Raw genomic sequence first — 19973 nt, forward strand, 5'->3', positions numbered from 1 at the left:
ATGCTTCTCTCCATCTCAGATGATTTAAGGGAGAGGTTTTTTTAATAACTTCGCATCTGCTGAAAGAACTTAGCCCAAATGTTGACTGCAGATCACTATGAAACATTTACCTGAGTTATTCTGAGAGCTCCTGGTGAGCTGTGTGAAATGGCAGGCTTTTTTTCCCCCTAAGCAAGGTAAATATATCCATGTTTGAATTCTAGAAGTATCATGCCATCTCTGTTGAAGAATTTTAGTAGATCTTTGCAGAAATGGAATAGCTCATCTCCTGTTACCTCAGATTGTGTGCTGTAAGAAAGCTTGGCTTGAAGGAGGATGATGTGCTGTGTGTAGACTGAGAGACTCCTTAAAAAATTGATCTGGAAGCCATTTTTGAGGAGAGCCCTGTTACATTCTCTGTAGCACCTTTAAATCTTCATTTATTTGCACCTTTCATTGATCTGACTGGCATTCATTTCTTTCCCCTCTGCAAACTTCCAGCATTCCTGGGAGATGGTTGGGAAGAAGAAAGGTGTCTCAGGACAGAAGGAGAGTGGACAGACAGAACCCAGTGAAGAAAGCAAGGAGAACCGGGATCGGGAGCGGGATTTCAGCAGACGACGTGGAGGGCTGCCGAGGCGAGGCCGAGGTGCCACCCGTGGAAGAGAGTGTATGGAGCTTCCCTTTAATAACCCCAAAACCCTCCCACTGAAGCACTGTGCTGTGTAGCACACAGCAGAGCCAAATTTTGGGCAGACACATCTGTGTGTGTGGATCTCTTCAATGCTCCCCTGTCTGAGACGATTCTTTGCGTGATGGCCTCACCATCAGCTTAAATCAGCAGTTCAGGGAGCACGTGGTGATCTGCTCCCCCACACAGCCACGGCATTTTGGGCTTTGAGATGTGGTTTAAAGCAGGATGAGTCCTGAAATTGTCTTTGCTTTGTTCTGTTTCAGTTAGGGGCCAGGAGAATGGATTAGATGGTGGTAAGAGTGGAGGATCGTCTGGAAGAGGCACAGAAAGAGGGAGGCGGGGACGTGGCCGAGGCCGAGGTACACACGGCATGTGGGGTCCTCAGGGGGTGGGAGGAGGAGAATTCTATCAGTAAATCTATCTCCCATGAGGTTCCAAAGCCTCTTCTATGGGAGGAGTTGCCAAACTGAGCATATGCACTTGATTTTTCTGTTCTTGTGCTTACTTTTAATATCTGCATGTTGCTTTCCCATCTTAAAGATGATAGAAACAGCACCTGGTTCTTGGAGTTAGGATAAATAAAAGTGCTTTATTATAGAGGTGGACAGTGAAAAACTCAAGGTTAACTTATTTTAGCAGGTGGCCAATAGCTTGTTAGCAGCAGAACCTGCATCCTCATCATCATTATACATGTATCTGAGCACTACTACTGGCTTGGACTTTAAATACTTGGGGCAGAAATTAATTTTACCCCAAAATCTACTTCACATACTCTAGAAATCAGAATCTGGGGTCCAGTACTTCTGATTTGTGCCAGCTGGGCACCTCATGTTAGCCTGGATTGATGCACTGCTAATCATGCTGCCGGCCAGCTGAGGTCACTCCCACACATCAAAAGATGTTGCTGGCAATCCCATCAACCCAGGAAAATCCTCTCCACGTTCATATTCTGGACCTGTGTGTGTTGTTCAAGTGTTTCTTTGCCCAGGGATGTAGAGCCAAGGGGCAGCAGTGCATGTGTGTGTGTTTACAGGTGGCTCTGGACGGCGAGGGGGAAGATTTTCTGCCCAAGGCATGGGGTGAGTTTCACTGACATAAAGCACAGCAAAAATAAAAGTCTGTGCATGAATGGTACTGTTAGTGTCAGTCATTTCTGTTCCCATTTTCTTTTTTTTGTTGTTGTTGTTGTTTTTGTTTTGTTGGGTTGTTTTGGTGGTTTTTTTGTTTTGTTGTTTGTGGGTTTTTTTGGTGGGATTTTTTTTTTGTTTTGTTGGGTCTTTTTGGTTTTGTTTGGTCTATTTATTTTTTGGTTTTGTTGGGTCTATTAATTTTTTTGGGGTTTGGTTGGGTCTATTTATTTTTTTGGGGTTTGGTTGGGTCTATTTGTTTTTTTGGGGTTTTGTTGGGTCTATTTAGTTTTTGAGGACCTTTTTGTTTGGGCTTTTTTGAGGACCTTTTTGTTTGGGTTTTTTTGAGGATCTTTTTTGTTTGGGCTTTTTTAAGGATCTTTTTTGTTTGGGGTTTTTTTGAGGATCTTTTTGTTTGGGCTTTTTTGAGGATCTTTTTTGTTTGGGGTTTTTTTGAGGATCTTTTTGTTTGGGGTTTTTTTGAGGGTCTTTTTGTTTGGACTTTTTTGAGGATTTTTTTGTTTGGGCTTTTTTGAGGACCTTTTTGTTTGGTTTTTTTTTTTTGTTTCTTTTTTTGTTTTGTTTGGGGGGGTTCTTTTGGTTTTTTGGGGGGAGGGGGAGTTGTTTGGGTTTTGTTTTTTTTTTTTGTTAATAAGGCCCAAGCTGCATCACAGTAACTTAAACTCGAGATGTCTGGTGTAGCTGAAGCATCTCTCTGCTGAGAGAGCTGCCTTGTGACTTGTATTATACTCTGAATAAAATCAATTGCTTTCAAAACTCTTTAACAGAGAGTTTTCATTTCCATCCTCTTGTTTCTTGCAGAACTTTCAACCCAGCTGACTATGCTGAGCCAGCCAGCACGGATGAGAACTACGGGAACAGCAACAACACGTGGAACAACACCGGGAGCTTCGAGCCGGATGATGGCACAAGTAAGAGCCTTGCCATGAGTGTGTGCTGCCTTGTAGTGACTGTGTGAGGGGGATTTGCCTCCATCCAGTTGCACTGAGGATGTTCTAGGCAGGTTTAGGCTCAGGGATGGAAGAACAGGTTGCTGGTTCAGAGATGGATTTCAGTGACCCTGGTACTTTGCACCCTTTGCACGTTAGAAACGGGAGCTGGGTGATTGCTCTGGGGTGAGCTTGTGGCTGCTGTTGCCTGACAGAGGCACAGGAACACTCACTTCTATTTGTTTTCCTGTAGAAACCATGCTACTGCTTGGAAAGTAGCAGTATGTTTTCTCTTTTTTATAAACTGTTGTGTGATAGGCAGATCCAAGATCTCCAAGTGTTTGGTGCATCCTCCAGAGAATTACTCAGAGTTAGATGTATTGCTCTTCATTTTGGTACTGAGAGCATTCTTGCTTTCATGGTCATCTTGCTCAAACCATGGTGGGGATAGGATTTTGTTACAGAAAGGAGCTGAAAGCAATTCTGCTTCCTTCCCTGTTTGAAGCAAACGTGTTTGCTGGGTGATTCTGAGCACCCAGCTGCCCTCTGCACATTTTGCATTGGAAAACTGGTGCTCTGGGTTTTGTTTCATGTCTGCACAATATTGAGAGCTCAGATTTTGCAGTGTGAGAATGGGACTGTCACAGTCCTTGACTGTAAAGAGCCTTTTTTGAGGGGGAAGGAGGGCAGGGCTCATTGGTGCTTTTGTTGTCTTTTTTATGGAGCAATCTGGCACCCCTGCAAAGTCAAACTATTTTTCCACAATCACTGAGTATTTAATTAAATACCATGTCTTGGGTATAAGAAGCATCCACACCTGTGTTAATGGTGCTTTAGAACCTTTCCATACTTCTTGGTTTTGCTGAAAAACTGATAGGTTTGGAAAGAGACTGCCATTATCTAGGGGATACCTTTTACCATAGTGTTGGTGTCAAGGAGAGGAGTGGGGGTGGTTCTTTTGTGTTTTCATGGGTTTTGTTTGGGTTTTGTTCATTTTTTTCCTTCAGAAAACAGCTATTGTGGCAGGAGGGTGTTTTTATGAAACACCAGCAGACAGAGTGATCATCTTGGCAGCTGAGGAGGGGTTTTAAATACCAGAGGGAGTGGACACAGCTCTGTGTGCTGGAAGTTTAACTGTCTAGGGGGAACAGGCTTCTGTTTGAATGGTTTTCATTTCCCTGTGTTGGTGTTTTGTGGAATTGTGGAATGAAGTGGGTTAGAGTGTGGTTAAGTGGGAGAACTGAAGATTTTTCTGACAAACAACTCAGATTTGCTCTAGTACTCCAACACAGCTGTAAAGTTTATTGTGCAACACCACTGGTCACCTGTGTTGTGTGTGGTTGTTTTGTTTGCAATTTAGTAGCCACAGGCATCTCTTTAAATTAATAATATCCACAGGTACAATGTGACTGGTGTACATGGGGGCAATGAAACTCACCTACACTTTTTTTGAAGTCAAAATTTCACTGGTTGTCTTTCTTTTCTTTTTTTTTTGTTTCAGGACTTGATTTCATTGGGGGTGAGGGGTCAAATTATCCCCGAAAATTTGACACTGCTCCTGGTACGATACATCCAGGTGCACTAACTGCCCCGGATACCTTTACTTTATAGCTTTTTTTAAAAAAATCTGAAATATCTGTGGATATGTCATTCTTCTCTCTCTTAATTTATTCATTTGAATTAATATTTGACTTTGTTCTGACTGTGCTTTTACTAACGTTGACACTTTGAATGTAAATTGGGAGGAGCTAACAGCAATTCCTGTGGATTATGCAAATTTTAACTTCAGCCATTGCTTCTGGATGCCCAGAGCAGCTCTGGTGACAGAGGGCAGGAGGTGTGAGGCAGCTCAGTCATACTCCCTGTGTCTCAGATGCCCAAAACTGTGACTTGCTGGTGTCCCTGTGCCATTCCTCCTCATCCTCATTCCCTGCTGTTCTGCTCAGGGTCACAGCCCTGCTGCTCTGCCTGGGCTCTGTCTGTGCTTTGCCTCTGCTTTTGGCTGCTGCTGGGTGGGCAGGGCCCAAAGGCTGCTCTGGCATGCTCAGCCTGCCTGGCTGCTCCTCTGCACCTCCCTGCAGCTGAAGATGATGGTGGCTTTGGAGATGACAGGGGTGCTTGATGGCAAAGCTGCTCTGTGCCTGCCACTTGATTTCCTGCTCAGATATCATCCTTAGGAGGCCAAGAGACACCCAGGAGGGGATGCAGTTTGCTCACATCTGCAGAATTCCATTGTGTCCATAATCAGGCCAACATCTTGTTTGTCTCCTCCATCTAACCTGAGGTTTTGAAGTTGAGGCTAAGGGAGCTTCCAGAAGAATTTGCCATTTTCCTCTTGAAGGGCAGGGCAGGAGGAGAAGTGTTGAGGCTGAGGAGTCTCTCCTGCAAGGGCCTGAAAGCAGGCAGACACACACATGGAGAGCTTCTGCTGTGTTGGAGCATTTTGGGTTAATCTTTAACTTCCCCAGGCAGCACAAGGCCATCTGCTCCTGCACTGCCATTGTGGTTTTGCTGCCCTTTGGCTTTGTTTGGATTAGAATTCCTTCGAGGTGCAGCGTGGGGGCCTTTGGGTGTGTTGCCTTCCTAGTGCAGGGTGACAAAGCCTGGATCCATTCCTGCCTGTTGCGCTGTGGGAGGAGCAGGCTGTGTGTCTCCCAGTTTAAAATCAAGAGAGAGTGGATTTGGGGAGGGATTTCAAAAACTTGGAGACACAATTGGATCTATTTTTCCTTCACCACATTCATATTTGCACATGTTGTTGGCTTAATTTTATTTTTTTCCTCTTTTTCTTGGTTTGAGGAGCTTAAAGACCAGCAGCTTTTTGAAGGGCTTGCTGAAAGCAGAGAGGAAGGCTTGCTGCTCACCACCCTTCTGAAATGGTGTTAGAGGGCTCAGGGTATTGCTTGTGTTGCAGCTCTCCCCTTCAGAAGAGCTTGATGGAGAGTGATAGAGTTGGTTTTTAACAAAAAGCCTCCCATGCTGTGCTAGTTGGGAGCTTTCTGGAGTGTTCCTGGTGAACACATCACAGATCTTTGATTCTCCATGTGCCCCTCGAGCCATGCTGAGTCAGTGTCTGCTCTTTGTGGAGTAGATTTGCTGGGAAAGCCCTGTCAATGGCTGTTCTTCATCTGCAGGGTTTCCTTCTGCTTTTAGTGCTGCTTTTCTTCTCTTTTCCCCAAACAAACAAGACTTAAGAGCCCCATGCTGTGTTCCTGCATGCACAAACTCTTGGGGCAGCTCTCCTGTCTTCCTGCTCTCTGGGCCAGGTACATCAGCTCCCACTTCACCTCTTGGGTCAGTCTTGGGCTAGAATGACCTTTCTGAGCCATGAAAATTTGGAAAGCAGCCTTCCCACTACTGCTCTAAAGGCACCAAAAATCTCAGAATTGTGGGAATTCAGGTTTCTAAACTGCAGATGGGTTTTGCATTGGATGTGTTCTGACTGTGGAGGAAGGGGCAGTGTGCCTTAAAACTCCTGGCACTCTGGCAAGTATTGTTGTATTAATATCCGTATTTCAGACTTGAATATATAAAACAGTAAATCCTGGGAGACTTCTTGAATTGGCTCAATTCATCAAGCAAGACAAAAAAAAAGAGCAATGAAAAAAGAATAATTCACTGATACTTATTTCATGTACTAGATCCCCCAAGTCTAGACAAGTGGTTATTTAAATAAAAAGTGAAGTTCTGTATGGGGAGATCTGTGTCCTGCAGAAGAGCTCAGAATGTTCTCCTTCCCCACATGCTTTGTTTTATGCTGTAAAAGGGCTGATACCAGCTTGTTCCATCCTGTGAGTGTCTTCAGGATCAACCCTGCTGGTGCTCTCAGATTTTCTTGATCTGGTTTGTGTGAACTGAAAGCAAGCTGCACAAAATGGGACTGGCTTTATGCTCTCAGGTTTTTGGGGATGTGAAAGCTCCTGTTCTCTTCCCAAACCAAATTTTAGTTGTTAAATGGAATCTGAAACTGACACATAATATTCAAAGTACAACAATTAAACTGTGATGGAGGCAAGGATTGGACCAAGTTGAAAATGCAGCCAGGCAAAACTCTTTATTTTCTGGTAAATTTTTGCTCACCTAAATTGTGCTGTGCTGGATTGCAGCTGAGGTTTCCTGCTTTTCTCCCTGGTACTTCAAGCTGCACACTTTGAGCATATCTCTGAACCTGGTCACAGAAAAGGCAGGAATTGTTTAGTCCCATAAATTTTCTTTTCTGAATCCCATTTGCCTGAGCACAGGAGGTTCTGGAGCACTGAGGTTTCAAAATTTTTTTTTTTTTGTGGGGTGGAAGATGAACTATGGGAATGGCTCAGTTATCCTTAAGTTTTATAGAAACTTGATGTTTACCTGGATGGTGAAATCCTGTGCCAGAGCTGGCAGGAAGGGAGGAGCTGCTGGGGTAACACTGCTTGCACAAACCTTCAGCTACTGCAGTACAAGGGGAGCCAGGAAAATGGCACAAGGAGGCTGGGGATGATGCTGGGGCTTCCTTGCAGAGCTCAGCTTCCCTTTTGGGTGTTGGGAAGGTGTGTGTTGCCCTGTCTGCCAGCCTGGCAGTCTCTTTTTCATCCCAGCAAGGCAGAGGGGATCCCATCTTGACTATAAAGCCTGGGTTGAGGTTGACTGCTTTAACTTGTCTGATTGGCAATTAGAAATCCTCCTGGCTGCCTGCAAAGCTCCCCAGTGCTCCCCCAGCTGTTGGACACAGAGCTTTGATGCATGCATGCATAACTTCTGTACCTGTTGTTGTCCTTACAGGTGCATGGAGGGCGGCGACAGAAGAATGGGGCACGGAGGACTGGAATGAAGATGTAGGTATTTCCTGAAGCCATCTCCTCTGTGCATCTGCCAGCAGGCTGCTGTCCTGTCTGCACACACAGAGCTGCCAGCTCATCCTCCCCAAACTGTGGACAGAACCCCAGGAGCTCTGATGAATAAATAATTGTTGCATCTTCTGCAGGATAGATGTTCTAGAGCTTATGGGCCAAGCCTGGAGGAGATCTCCTGGGGCATTGAGGCTGCTCCTCTAATTTCCTGTAACTGCTGGATGGAATTCTTCCCAAAACTGGCCTGACTCCACACAGGGCTCTTGCTCCACTCCTCTGGTGGTGTGGCAGCTGGGGAAGTTTTGCTTTTGATCACACCAGCAGCAGTTTCATGGTTTCATGCACATCATGTGCCTCAGCTGGTCCTTGTGATTTGAATGAAGCTCTTGACTTTACCTTCTGACTTGCTCTTTGGTGTGTCTCACCACCTTGTGTTCTCTCCCTCATCTCCTTCAGGAGAGAGTGGGCATTGATAGCACCTTCTCTTAATGCCTGTCTATAAATTTCTCTGAAATGGGCTTCAGTCCCTCTCTGAACTAAGGAGGGACTTCTGTTCTGGCAGATGGGAGCAGGGTTGGGCATTTTGGTGTGATTGTTAGTTCTGTGTGCTCATTTTGGCTCAGCTGACAGAATGGGCAAGCATGGCAGGCATTTCTTTGCCAGGCACCACCTGGGGAAGCACTGCTGCTGTGTTTGGAGATAGGAGCAGCTTTTCTTTGTTCAGTCAGGTCTCTGCTAGAAGGGAGCTTCTGAGAGCCTTTCTTACCCTCAGTGCGTGTGAGATGCTCTCAGAAGTTCTGGATTTACTTCTTGAACTCTGGCAGTTCAGTTTGTAGCAGCTGCTCAGTCTGGAATAGAAGCTGTTCATGTTCAGACATGTTTCAGGCCATGTTTCACAGGTCCTCACTCACCTCCACCAGATTTTGAGCAATGTTATCTTCCCTTCCATGGCTGATCTGTTGGTCAGATCATCCAAGTGAGCCCAGATCATTGGAAGCTTAGCTATGGATCCAAAGTTTCTCTTTGCTACAGTGCTTGCCCCTACTGTGCTGGGGCTTTTGCAGGTCTCTGCTGCATGCCACTGACTCAGAGCAACAGCCCAGAGTCCTGGGGCAGCCCTAGGGGATTTATGGACTATGGGAAATTTGTAGAAGCATTTGAGAGGTTTTCTTTCCCCACTGGCAGATGATTTGTGCACTTGCCTGAGATAAACAAATTAAATAGAATCTGATTCTGATGGGAGCCAAATGCTAGAGAAGTTTCAGTCTAAGCACTTGAATTTTTAGTTTTTCTGTGGCTGTTTGTCTCAAACATTCATGTGCTTTGTGTCATAGGAACTGTTTTGAGGTGCTGTTCTCACTTCTGGATCCTTTTTTTCCTTTTTTCTCTTTCAGCTGTCAGAGACAAAGATCTTCACAGCCTCCAATGTGTCTTCAGTGCCTCTCCCTGCTGAGAATGTGACAATCACAGCTGGACAAAGGTGAGAGCCCTTGGTGATGCTGTTTACCTGGGAAAAGTGGCACATGAGTCTGGGAGCAATTTGCCATCTTCAGCTAAACTTTTCTAGCTAGCTAAAATGCAGCAGCTCTGAATGAGGTGGGTGGATTTCAATGAAAGTTGATTTAGGAGTTATTGGGTCCTAATCCTGGATTAGGGTTATAATTAGAATAGGCTCTATTGCTAGTTCTTTAGGTTTGGAGGCTTTTTGCTGTGTTAAAATAATGTAAATTTAAAATTATTTAAAATCAAAGGCCATGCAGGGTCTTGCTTGGTCAGTCTGTCTTTTTGAGGCTGCTGCTGGCAGTTGTGAGTTAGTGTTCTGTAGATTCCTTTAATTTGTAAAGTGAAATCTGTGAGGCTTGAGGGGGAATCTGTTCCCATGGCAGTGGGAGCTTTGTTAACCTCAGTGGGTCTTTGTCTACCCAGAATTGATCTGGCAGTCCTGCTAGGAAAGACACCCTCTTCTATGGAGAATGAGTCAACAAACCTGGAGTCATCCCAGACTCCTTCCCTGGCACAGCCACTGGTGTTCAGCAATTCTAAACAGAGTGCTCTATCCCAGCCTGCCTCTGGAAACTCCTTCTCTCACCACAGCATGGTAAGGAAATGCTGCTCTCTGCCAGTGGATGTTTCCCTGAGGTTGCTTTTATCCCCTGTTGTTGTGTCTGTTGGGTAATATAGGAAATATAATCCTGATGCTCTCTGCTTGGGGCTGGTAGAGAGAAATAATTTGCTAGTCTGCTTTAAAAGCAGTGGCCTGAAGTTCATTGCTCAACTTGAAATAATTGTGATAATTCCTCCCCTGCTGCCCTTGTCAGATTTGCAGCACATGCTTCATTCCTGCCTAAAAGAAAAAAGGAAAAGCTCTTTTGGTCCAGGGCTTGCAATTCCAGCAGTTTGAGAAACAGAACTGGTGTGGGATGGAATGCTGGCACCCACTGACAGGAGAAGGAAGGAGACATTGAGTCAGGGATGTGCATAGACTTGGGCAGATGCTGCTTTGTGTAACTTCAGCAAAAAGAAATAAAAATGGTTTACTTAATGGTGAGATAGTTGAGGAAAGATTTTCAAAACCACATTAACTATAAAGCCAAGATCTCCTGATGTTTTTCTTTTAGTGCAACTGAATGCATGAGGATAATTCAGTATGTTTTTTAAGATCCTGTCTGTTAACCTCCTTTGTAACCCCCTTGGCATGGGTTGGGCCAGGGATGAGCATACCTGTGTTCACACATGGTGGAGGCTGGGAAAGAAACTTCCTGCCAGCAGTGTGTGTGCATTTGGAGCTCCAGAGTGCTGAGTGAGGCACCCAGTGAGGAGCAGCAGGCTACAGTGCATTTGGGATGATGTTCAGAGATGTTCCTGTCCTCTGAGCCAAGTTCCAAGCCGTGGCAGCCATTGACTTTTTCTCCTTGTTGAAATTGCAGGTGAGCATGTTGGGGAAAGGCTTTGGAGATGTCGGGGAGGCCAAAGGCAGCAGCACCACAGGGTCCCAGTTCCTGGAGCAGTTCAAGACAGCCCAGGCACTGGCTCAGCTGGCAGCTCAGCACACCCAGCCTGCTGGGAGCACCACTGCTGCTTCCTGGGACATGGCTTCCACCACACAGACCTCGTCTCTGGTGCAGTATGGTAAGGAGGAGCTGCAGCTCCCACAGGGGAGGGAATGTGTTCCCCCAGAACTGCTGGGAGGGATTCAGCAGAGGATCTGCTCACAAGCTCACAACCAGTTTAGCTGAGCTGGGAAAATTAAGAGAGCTGTGAGTGAGATTAAAATGTAATAGTGTGTGTGAGTCTCTCCCTGTTCCTTTTATACTTGGAACAGTTGAATCTGTCATTCCAGACAGGTTCAGGGCCAGGGATCTGATGTTCCTGAGCCTCTCAGAGTGTGCAGAACTATTTCCTGGTGTAAAGCTGTGCCAGAAAAAGTTCTGGAAGAGCTGCTCTGGAGAATAGCTCCCAAATATGAGACTAGTCAGTCTCTTCTCCCTGCTGAACTCCTGTTATCTTTTAAGGGAATTTTAAGGGGATTTGCTGTTAAATGCCAAGAAGTAACTCTGTCACTGGCCATGAGGGAATAAACAGGGATTGAGAAGCTCTTTCCAGATGAGAAGCTGAGTTTTGCTGTGGCTGAGTGCTAGTGTCATTTCCTTCAGCTTGTGCTTTTTATAGGGAAATGGCTCTGGTTCAAATCTAAGCTGAATTAAAATTGAGCCCTGTCCTGGTGACAGTCAGTGTTGGCAGCTTCTGATCTTCTCAGACAAGAAGCCTCACAGGAGAATAGGAGTTGATTTTGAATAAACTATGGAAAGGCTTAGTCAGAGGAGGAAGGTGGTGCAAAAACCTGAGGGTAGGCAGCCCCAGGCAGTGATGTTGCCTGGAGGTACCCAGTCCCTGCAGGAGAAGGGTGAGGCGGTGGAATGCAGGACTGTTCACAGAGCTGGGAAGTGCTCTGCAGGGCTGATATGCAGTGTCTCCACACGAGGGACTCTGGAGCCCAGCTTTTCTTGGAGAATGGAGGACTTTGCCAGGCAAGCTGGCTTTGTCCTGTAGGGGTGGTGGAAGAAACTGAGGGAAGAAGAGTTTAAAAAATCTTGGCATTGATGGTAGTGAGAGTGTGAGGCTGGGAGCAGAGATGCTTAAGTTTTCTGCTCTCTAACAAGTTTCAGGATGAAACATAAAGGAAAAGGATTTCTTTTTCTTGCTAAGTGCCAGAATTTGATTTAGTTTTAAGGAAACAAACCCTGCTAACTCATCCCTGTCTTGTCCCATAGATCTCAAGAATCCAACAGACTCTTCTGTGCATAGTCCCTTCACCAAGCGCCAGGGCTTCACATCAACTTCAACCATGATAGAAGTGTTCATGCAGGAGAAGCAGCCTGTGGTGACTGCCTCCACAACCACACCGGCCCCTCCATCCTCACCACTGCCCAGCAAAACCAATCCAGTTCCCCAGATGTCTCCAGGCTCCTCGGACAACCAGTCCTCAAGTCCCCAGCCAGCACAGCAGAAGCTCAAGCAGCAAAAGAAAAAAGCATCGTTAACATCAAAGGTGCAGTGGTGGGGAAGGAGACAACTGAGTTGTGTTAGAGCTGCAGAAACAGCCATTTGGGCTGCTCAGGGAGGGTTTGGGCTGCTCAGGGAAGGTCTGGGCTTGGCCTTCCTCTTGTTAGAATCACAGAATAACGAGGTTGGAAGAGACCTCTAAGATCATGAGTCCAACCTATGCCCTAACACTGCACTTAGACTATAGTGCCAATTGCCATGTCCAGCCTTTTTTTAAACACATGCAGAGATGAAGATTCCACCACCTCCCTGGGAAGAGCATTACAGTACTTTATTATTCATTCCAGTATTTTATTAGTTAGCAGTGAGTGCTTGTGGGGGTGATGGAGTTGTGTGCCTGCCTGGGTTGAACAGTGTAATTCAGGGGCTGCAAGCCTATAACTGCTACTGTGTGCAGGGAAACGAGGGTAATAAAGTCATTCTCTGGGCTAATCCCTGGGAATGATTGACCTGTTCTGTTGTTCCTGCCTTGCAGATTCCTGCACTTGCTGTGGAAATGCCTGGCTCCTCAGATATCTCAGGGCTAAACCTGCAGTTTGGGGCGTTACAGTTTGGTTCAGAGCCTGTTCTTGCTGAGTATGAATCGACGCCCACAACCAGCGCCGCTGTTAGCCAGCCTCAGAGCAGCCTCTACACCAGCTCGGCCAGGTGAGCACCAGGAGCCTTTAATCCAGGCAGGCAGCTTTGGGAGTTGGTCCTGTGGACTTGAGTTGTCTTGTGCATGCTAGTAGACCCTTTCTGACCGTGCTGTGGTCACAAAGGGGGGACAATGTATGCAACAGCAAAGCACAAGTTGCCAGCAGACTCATAGGGCAGCTCTGTGGCTCTCTGGCCTGTGGTACTTGTACAGAAAATTGTTTTTCTGCTAGCCTTAAACTGTGTTATTGAAAACATAGATGGGGAATGCCCAGCACAACTGCTCCATGTGTCTGGTGAGCAGATTCTGGGTGCTTTGTCCTTCTTTTTGCCTTGGCAAACTGGGACACAGTGGAGTAGGAGCATAATTTGTGATAGTGTGTTTGTCTTCTGTTGGGCTGACCCTCAGTAACTGGCCAGTCCCTTGAGTACTGGGCCCTGAGTGGTGGCAGCTCATGAAGTGTTGCCTAAGGCGCAGCATTGTGTAAGGCAAGGCTGCAGCTGGATGTCCGTGGCTGGGCTAGCCCTGCTCTGTGGGCATGTTTCTTGGCTTGGCTGCTTCATGTGGTGCCTTTACTGATGCTTGGGGCTTTTTATCTTGAGTATTTGAAGTGAAGAGCCCAGTCTGGGCCAGCAGCTTACAGCAGGGTTGTTTCAGAGGAAGATGGAGGAACACTTTTTTCTTTATTTCCTTTTGTAGTGAATCTTCATCCACAATTTCGTCCAATCAAAGCCAGGAGTCTGGTTACCAGAGTGGCACAATACAGACAGCAACATTTACCTCCCAGAACAGTGCTCAGGGACCACTGTACGAACAGAGATCCACCCAGACGAGGCGATACCCAAATTCGATCTCCTCTTCGCCCCAGAAAGATCTGACCCAGACTAAGGTGAGGCAACAGCTTTGCTCACCCATTGTGCTGAGTGAGCCTCACTTGTGAAGTGTCTTTGGGAAAGATGAATGGCTTATCAAAGAGTTCTGTGATCCTGAAGCCTCACTGTGTGGCTCCTGGGCTCTAATGAGAGCTCTCTTGTGGCTGCTGTGTTTTGTGCTGGGGTTAACAGCACTCAAGGTGATTGCAAGGCATGTGTTGTGTCATGCACCCTGCTAGAGGGACATGCAGACAAAGCATTTTGTGTTGTGTTTTGGATTTGGTTCTTGTGTGCTGCACACCAGTTCAGAAGTGTCGGGTTTGGCTAATGAGCTTGGATTGAGGGTGTTAAAGCAGTCTGACTACCAGCAGCAGAGAGACTTCTTGCACTGATTTATTTCATATACACTTGGGGACTGTGCTGGCATGGGGCTGGACCTTGGGACTGACCCAAACACAGTCTGGTAGCAGAACCTTTTCATAACTGTGCAAGGGAGTGTGTGAGAGAGGTGACACTAGCTCTGCCTCTGGAAATGCTCAGCAATAATGCCCAATACTCTTTTTTTCTCTTCTTCCTCAGAATGGTTTCAGTTCTGTACAACCTACGCCATTACAAACCACACAGGCTGTTGAAGGTAAGAGTCTTCCCAGTGCAGTGGGTGTCCTGTATCTCTTGTGTTCTCTGCTTTGAATGAGAAGTTTTATCTGTGCTAATAGCAAGTCCTTTCCTTCCTGGGCTAATTGCTGCCATTCACATTATTTGTTTGCCTCAAAACATTCAGCTTTGTGCTGATCCTTGAAGGGTCACCTATGACAATAACTTACTCTGCTTTGTGCATGGAAGGCACTTCTTCTGTAGGTCTTGAAGCTCTCTGCAGAGCCAGTGGTAGTGTTGGGGTAAAGTGAGACATAGAACACAATCATAAGTGTCTTTAACTGTTTGGGAGCACTGAGGGGAGCCCCAAATCTCCCAGCTCCTCTAGCTGAGATTTGGCTGATGTTGCTCCAAATCTCCCAGCTCCTCTAGCTGAGCACTTGCTGATCCTTGCCCTTGTGTTGCCCTCAGCCAGTAGCTGCCCTTAACCCAAAGCTTTTTGTTCTCAGGTGCTACGGGCCCTGCAGTGAAATCCGACTCCCCCTCTGCTCCCAGCATTGCCCCTCTCAATGATGGGGTGTCTGCATCGTCCCTGCTGACCACAGCCAGCCAACACTCAACAGCTCTGAGCAGCCTGAGCCACAGTGAGGAGCTCCCCAGTACAAGCACTGCCCAGCTCAGCAGGTGAGGCAGTGAGGGGTGGAGTTCTGAACTAAAAGCAGGGATCTGTAACAAACATCAGGGTCTGTCTGATGCAGTGAGGAAGACTAAGATGACTCATCCCATTCAAGCAGATGGGAAATGGGGATGGTGCTGCTGATGTTGGCTCTCACCTTGGTGTATGATAATGTTTTATTTCTCTTCCTGTCAGTGCATTACCCACCCAGCAGAACAGTCTGTCCTCATCTACATCCTCTGGGCGAACATCAACTTCAACCCTTCTGGTGAGTCTGGGTGTGATCTCTCACTGTGTGCCCCATTTCTGCTCAGCTTGGTGGGGTCTGCTGGGGTGCCTGACCTTGGGGCTGTGGTTGTGGCAGGAGCTGCCAGGCTGCTGGAGTCTGGATGTTGTGTGGAGAGAGACAACAAGGAGTTGTGTCAGTACACCTGTGGCTCAAGGCTGTTGACACCTTGCCTGTTTCTGACTGAGCAGTGCCTTCTTTTGAGCCTTTAGTAGCCCTTGAAGGTGCTGCAGAGTCAGAGCCACATGTCAGAGCAGACTGGAGGCTGATGCAGTGGAACCAAATATCTCTACTGCTGGAGCTCTTGCAGTGCAGTTCCTGGGCATTGGCTTTTGCAGCAGAATAAATCACCCTGCTGCAAATGTGGTGTCCAGCCCTGCTCTGCTCCTCAGATGAGTTGGGATGGAGCCATGAGAGGGGTTTGTAAGCATTGGGGATTGGCTGCTGTCAGGACTTTGGACTTCAGCCAGGCTCACTGCAGGAACATGCAGATGCAGACAGGGGTGCAGGATGTTCTGCACAGTGAATGTCCTGTGCTACCTGTGCACTTGGTTCCATCTCTCTGATCCCCTGACTCTCCTCCCTTCCCTCCTTAGCACACAAGTGTGGAGAGTGAAGCAAGCCTCCATTCTTCTGCTAGTACTTTCTCCACCTCCTCCAGCACGGTGTCAGCTGCCCCACCGGTTGTCAGTGTCTCCTCCAGCCTCAGCAGTGTCAGCAGCCTGGGCCTCAGCCTCAGCAGCAACTCCACAGTGACGGCCTCGACTCGCAGCTCTGTTGCAACCACATCAGGTACTGTCCCAGAGAAAGGTGTGGGGGCTAAGAGATAGAGCTCCTGCTGTTTGCTTCACTGTGGAACTTTTCCTTTCTCCTGCTTTTTCAGGAAAAGCCCCTCCCAATCTCCCTCCTGGAGTCCCACCGTTGTTGCCTAATCCATACATCATGGCTCCAGGCTTGCTACATGCCTACCCGGTGAGTGGAACTTTGCAGTGGTGTCCCAGGTCCCTCTGCAGCAGGGAGGGATGGATGTAGCATAGTGGGGAAACTCAAAACTGTGACACAGCCCAGCAGGACTGCCTTGGACAGGCAGAGTTTGGACCTGCTGGTTTTTTCCGTGATTTCCATGTGCCCGTGGAGGTAAATGTGTGTTGTGATCACCCCAGGGCAGAGTCTGTTCTCTGCAGCCTCTCCAGCCTTTTAAGAGCCCTTGGGCAGAGCACAGTGTGTGGAAGCACAGAGCTGTGTTAGAAATATGGTGTGACAAAGGGCACTCAGGGCAAGGGTAGCAAGAGCCACAAAGTCTAGGGGTGTGTGTCACATCCTCCCCTAAAGGTGAGGACAGATTTCAGTTTTGGGATGATTTGTAGAGAAAAACTGTTGAGTGGCTTTGTGCTCTGGAGCACTTTGAGCAGCTCAGAGGAACTTCTGGCAGCATCAGCCTGTGTCAAGGCTCTGGCTGCCTGCACCTGGTGGCTGCTGAATGGCTGCTTCTGGCTTTCTCTCATGTTTATCTAAATGTTTAATCTAAAATCCTTATGTTGTCCATGTCCCCAGTGTCATCTCTGGCTCTTTTTCTAGCCACAGGTGTATGGATATGATGACTTGCAAATGCTCCAGACGAGATTCCCGTTGGTGAGTACTGCAGAATGAGAAGGACATGCCACTTCCACTGGTGCTGCTTGGGTAGAGACAAAGCTGAAGAACTGGCAAAAATGGAGAGCTGAGTGGATGCACCTCTGCAGCAGCAGTGAGGAGTTAATCAGTTGCTCCTTGGCACGTGGGGAGCTGCCTGCACGAGTTACTCATGCAGCAGTGTTCCTTGTTGGAGCCAAGGAGCACGAGTTCCAACAGCAGGGCTATTAGGGAGATTCACCTCTGATCCCTGACAGAGCCAGTGACTAAATGCCTGATGAGAATGGGCTTTATTTAGCAACAGGACATGTCCATTTTATTGTGAAGAGGGGGGGAAAGTCCAGCCAGTTTAAGAGCTGCATACCAGTAGACCTTATCTGGTTCTTCTAATAGCCAGATGAGGGGGATGGTACATGCTACAAAAACCTGGGGCTGCTGTAGGTTATGATCAGCCTGATGTGGCTGGTTGGACTGCAATTCTCAGACATATCTTGCAGCTGCAGTACAGAAATCCCTCTCTCCCAAATATACTGCTTTGCACTTTGGACAGAGCTGATAAAAATGTCTTCTTTTGTTTTTATTCATCAGGATTACTACAGCATCCCATTCCCTACACCCACCACACCACTGACTGGAAGAGATGGCAGCCTGAGCAGCAATCCATACTCTGGTAGGGAAAAACACTGCTCTGATTCCCACCCTATCAGGGTTTGTGCTGCTCCTACCAGTGTCCTGTGTCTTTGTTCACTGGAGCTACCTCTGCACCTGCACTGTGCTCCTGCACTGCTTTTGGTTTGGAGCATGCTTCTCACAGCTAAATTCTTGCTTTCCCTTTGAGCGTTTCTTGTGTCAAGGTCTGATACTGGGAAGAGGTGGGCAAAGTAGCTGCCCTTAATGGGGCAGCTGGAAAGGGAGTGAGGAAGGGCTGGAAGATTCTTCAAGGCCTACAACTGGGGAAATGCTTTCCAGGTGGTAAGCAGTGCTTCTCAAGCACTGAGAGTAAAAATAGAAACACACAATATGGAGAATTTTTTTTTTTTTTTTAATATGGGACAGTCTCAGGGAGAAAGCAAGTGAGAACTTTGAGACCTGTCAAACTCAAGCCAAACACCCAGTTGGGTTTATGACCTCACACTGACCTTGGTAACCTTGGTTAACACACTGTCAGTCTGCAGTGGGCAGTGACTGAGCTTTCCCATGCTTCAGGAATTGTTGCATTGGAGGTTCACTCTTTTTCCAGCACCACTTCTCCTCAGCTTTGGCAGGAGCTGCTTTGTGTGGAAGTGCTTTTGCCCAGCTGAGGCTGAAAGCTCAGAGCTCTCTGAGCTTTGAATAGGAGAGTGTGTTTGCATGGGTGAGCCAGGCAAATGCTCATCAAGATCAGAACCTGCAGCCAAGCCCTGCACAGCCCAGGCAAGGGTCTGGGTTGTGTTCAGTCCTGCTGGTGGTGCATGGAGAGGGACAGCTCTGAAATCAGGCTCTGCTAGCAGGTTTATCCAGTGCCAGGTTGTGGGCTTTGCTATTGTGGCTTCCCTTTGCCTCTGTAGCCCTCTGTTAGGGCCAAGGAGCAATTAATAGCTTCACCTTATCAATGTGCAAAAGTCTGAGGACCACAGTCCTTGGGAGGAGGGGAGTGTGACTGAAGTCACTGTTTATCAAAAGACTGGCTCACCTTTGGGCTGAGTTGAAGCAGGCCAGAATCTGACTAACATCTGTTCTTCACTCTCACCTCCTCTATTTCAGGTGATTTAACAAAATTTGGCCGTGGTGATGCCTCTTCCCCTGCTCCTGCAACAACTCTGGCTCAGCCTCAGCAGAGCCAGACCCAGACCCACCACACCACGCAGCAAACGTTCCTGAACCCGGCGCTGCCTCCTGGCTACAGTTACACCAGTCTGCCATACTACACAGGGGTACCAGGGCTCCCCAGCACCTTCCAGTACGGGCCCGCCGTGTTCCCTGTGAGTTCCCAGGGGCAGGGTGTGGCATTTGGGCACAAGGGTGGCCCAGTTTGCCTCTGCTCACTCTGTTCCTCTCTGTTCTGTAGGTTGCTCCTACCTCTTCCAAGCAGCATGGTGTGAATGTCAGCGTCAATGCATCAGCAACCCCTTTCCAGCAGCCCAGTGGCTATGGCTCTCATGGGTACAGCACTGGTAAGAGACCACAAAAACACTTTCCACGGCAGCAGGGCTTGCTCCCAGTCTTACTGGCTGTGATAGGGACTGCTGTCTTACAGCAGTAATGGAGAAAAATTCCAGGGATGCTGCTCCCAAGGAGATTGGTTATCCATAGAAAGGCCCAGGATTGTTCTGCATGCAGGTTTGGGGGTTATAGATCACTTCATGCCCTCCTCTGTGGGGTTACAGATCCTCTTAGGGGTTACAGATCACTTCATTCTTGCTTACTGGCTGTGGTAGGGATTGATATCTTACAGCAGTAATAGAGAAAAATTCCAGGGATGCTGCTCCCAAGGAGATTGGTTATCCATAGAAAGGCCCAGGATTGTTCTGCATCCAGGTCTGGGGCAGGTTTGGGGGTTACAGATCACTTTGTGCCCTCCTCTGTGGGGTTACAGATCACTTCATGCTTGCTTACTGGCTGTGGTAGGGACTGCTATCTTAAAACAGTAATGGAGAAAAATTATGCTGCTCCCAAGGAGATAGGTTATCCATAGAAAGGCCCAGGATTGTTCTGCATCCAGGTCTGGGGAAGATTTGGGGGTTATAGATCACTTCATGCCCTCCTCTGTGGGGTTACAGATCCTCTTGGGGGTTACAGATCACTTCATGCTTGCTTACTGGCTGTGGTAGGGATTGATATCTTACAGCAGTAATAGAGAAAAATTCCAGGGATGCTGCTCCCAAGGAGATTGGTTATCCATAGAAAGGCCCAGGATTGTTCTGCATCCAGGTCTGGGGCAGGTTTGGGGGTTACAGATCACTTTGTGCCCTCCTCTGTGCCCCACAATCAGCTGTCTGGGCCCTCAGAAGGTTAAGCTGCTCAGTGGTTTGGTTTGTTGGTTTTTTTATCTGCCTATATGTGATTAACAGAACAGCAATTGTTCTGGATTTGAGCTTGTTTCCCACCAGTGTTTGGCAGACACTTTCTAAGGAAGTGTCCTTGATTCAAAGATG

General features: G+C 47.5%; 1 protein-coding gene across 3 annotated transcripts in view; it reads left to right on the forward strand.

Moving 5' to 3' along the window:
- The window catches only part of UBAP2L (ubiquitin associated protein 2 like), a 30906-nt gene that overhangs the window by 7390 nt on the left and 3543 nt on the right, over positions 1-19973 (forward strand). For 2 of the 3 annotated variants that reach the window (XM_054292713.1, XM_054292714.1), the window contains exons 5-24: positions 481-649; positions 937-1032; positions 1707-1752; positions 2623-2732; positions 7512-7564; positions 8974-9059; positions 9506-9677; positions 10507-10708; positions 11851-12128; positions 12618-12790; positions 13479-13668; positions 14231-14285; positions 14755-14929; positions 15117-15189; positions 15804-15999; positions 16091-16179; positions 16786-16839; positions 17428-17509; positions 18583-18800; positions 18887-18992. In XM_054292713.1, the coding sequence (XP_054148688.1) occupies positions 481-649; positions 937-1032; positions 1707-1752; positions 2623-2732; positions 7512-7564; positions 8974-9059; positions 9506-9677; positions 10507-10708; positions 11851-12128; positions 12618-12790; positions 13479-13668; positions 14231-14285; positions 14755-14929; positions 15117-15189; positions 15804-15999; positions 16091-16179; positions 16786-16839; positions 17428-17509; positions 18583-18800; positions 18887-18992 (2623 nt within the window). The remainder of the gene's footprint in view (positions 1-480; positions 650-936; positions 1033-1706; positions 1753-2622; positions 2733-7511; positions 7565-8973; positions 9060-9505; positions 9678-10506; positions 10709-11850; positions 12129-12617; positions 12791-13478; positions 13669-14230; positions 14286-14754; positions 14930-15116; positions 15190-15803; positions 16000-16090; positions 16180-16785; positions 16840-17427; positions 17510-18582; positions 18801-18886; positions 18993-19973) is intronic. The other variant, XM_054292715.1, reaches the window with a different exon arrangement.

This window comes from Melozone crissalis, unplaced genomic scaffold (genome assembly GCF_028551555.1).
Source record: "Melozone crissalis strain CALT ecotype California unplaced genomic scaffold, PUWL_Pcris_2 ptg000114l_1, whole genome shotgun sequence".
Taxonomy (NCBI): Eukaryota; Metazoa; Chordata; class Aves; order Passeriformes; family Passerellidae; genus Melozone; species Melozone crissalis.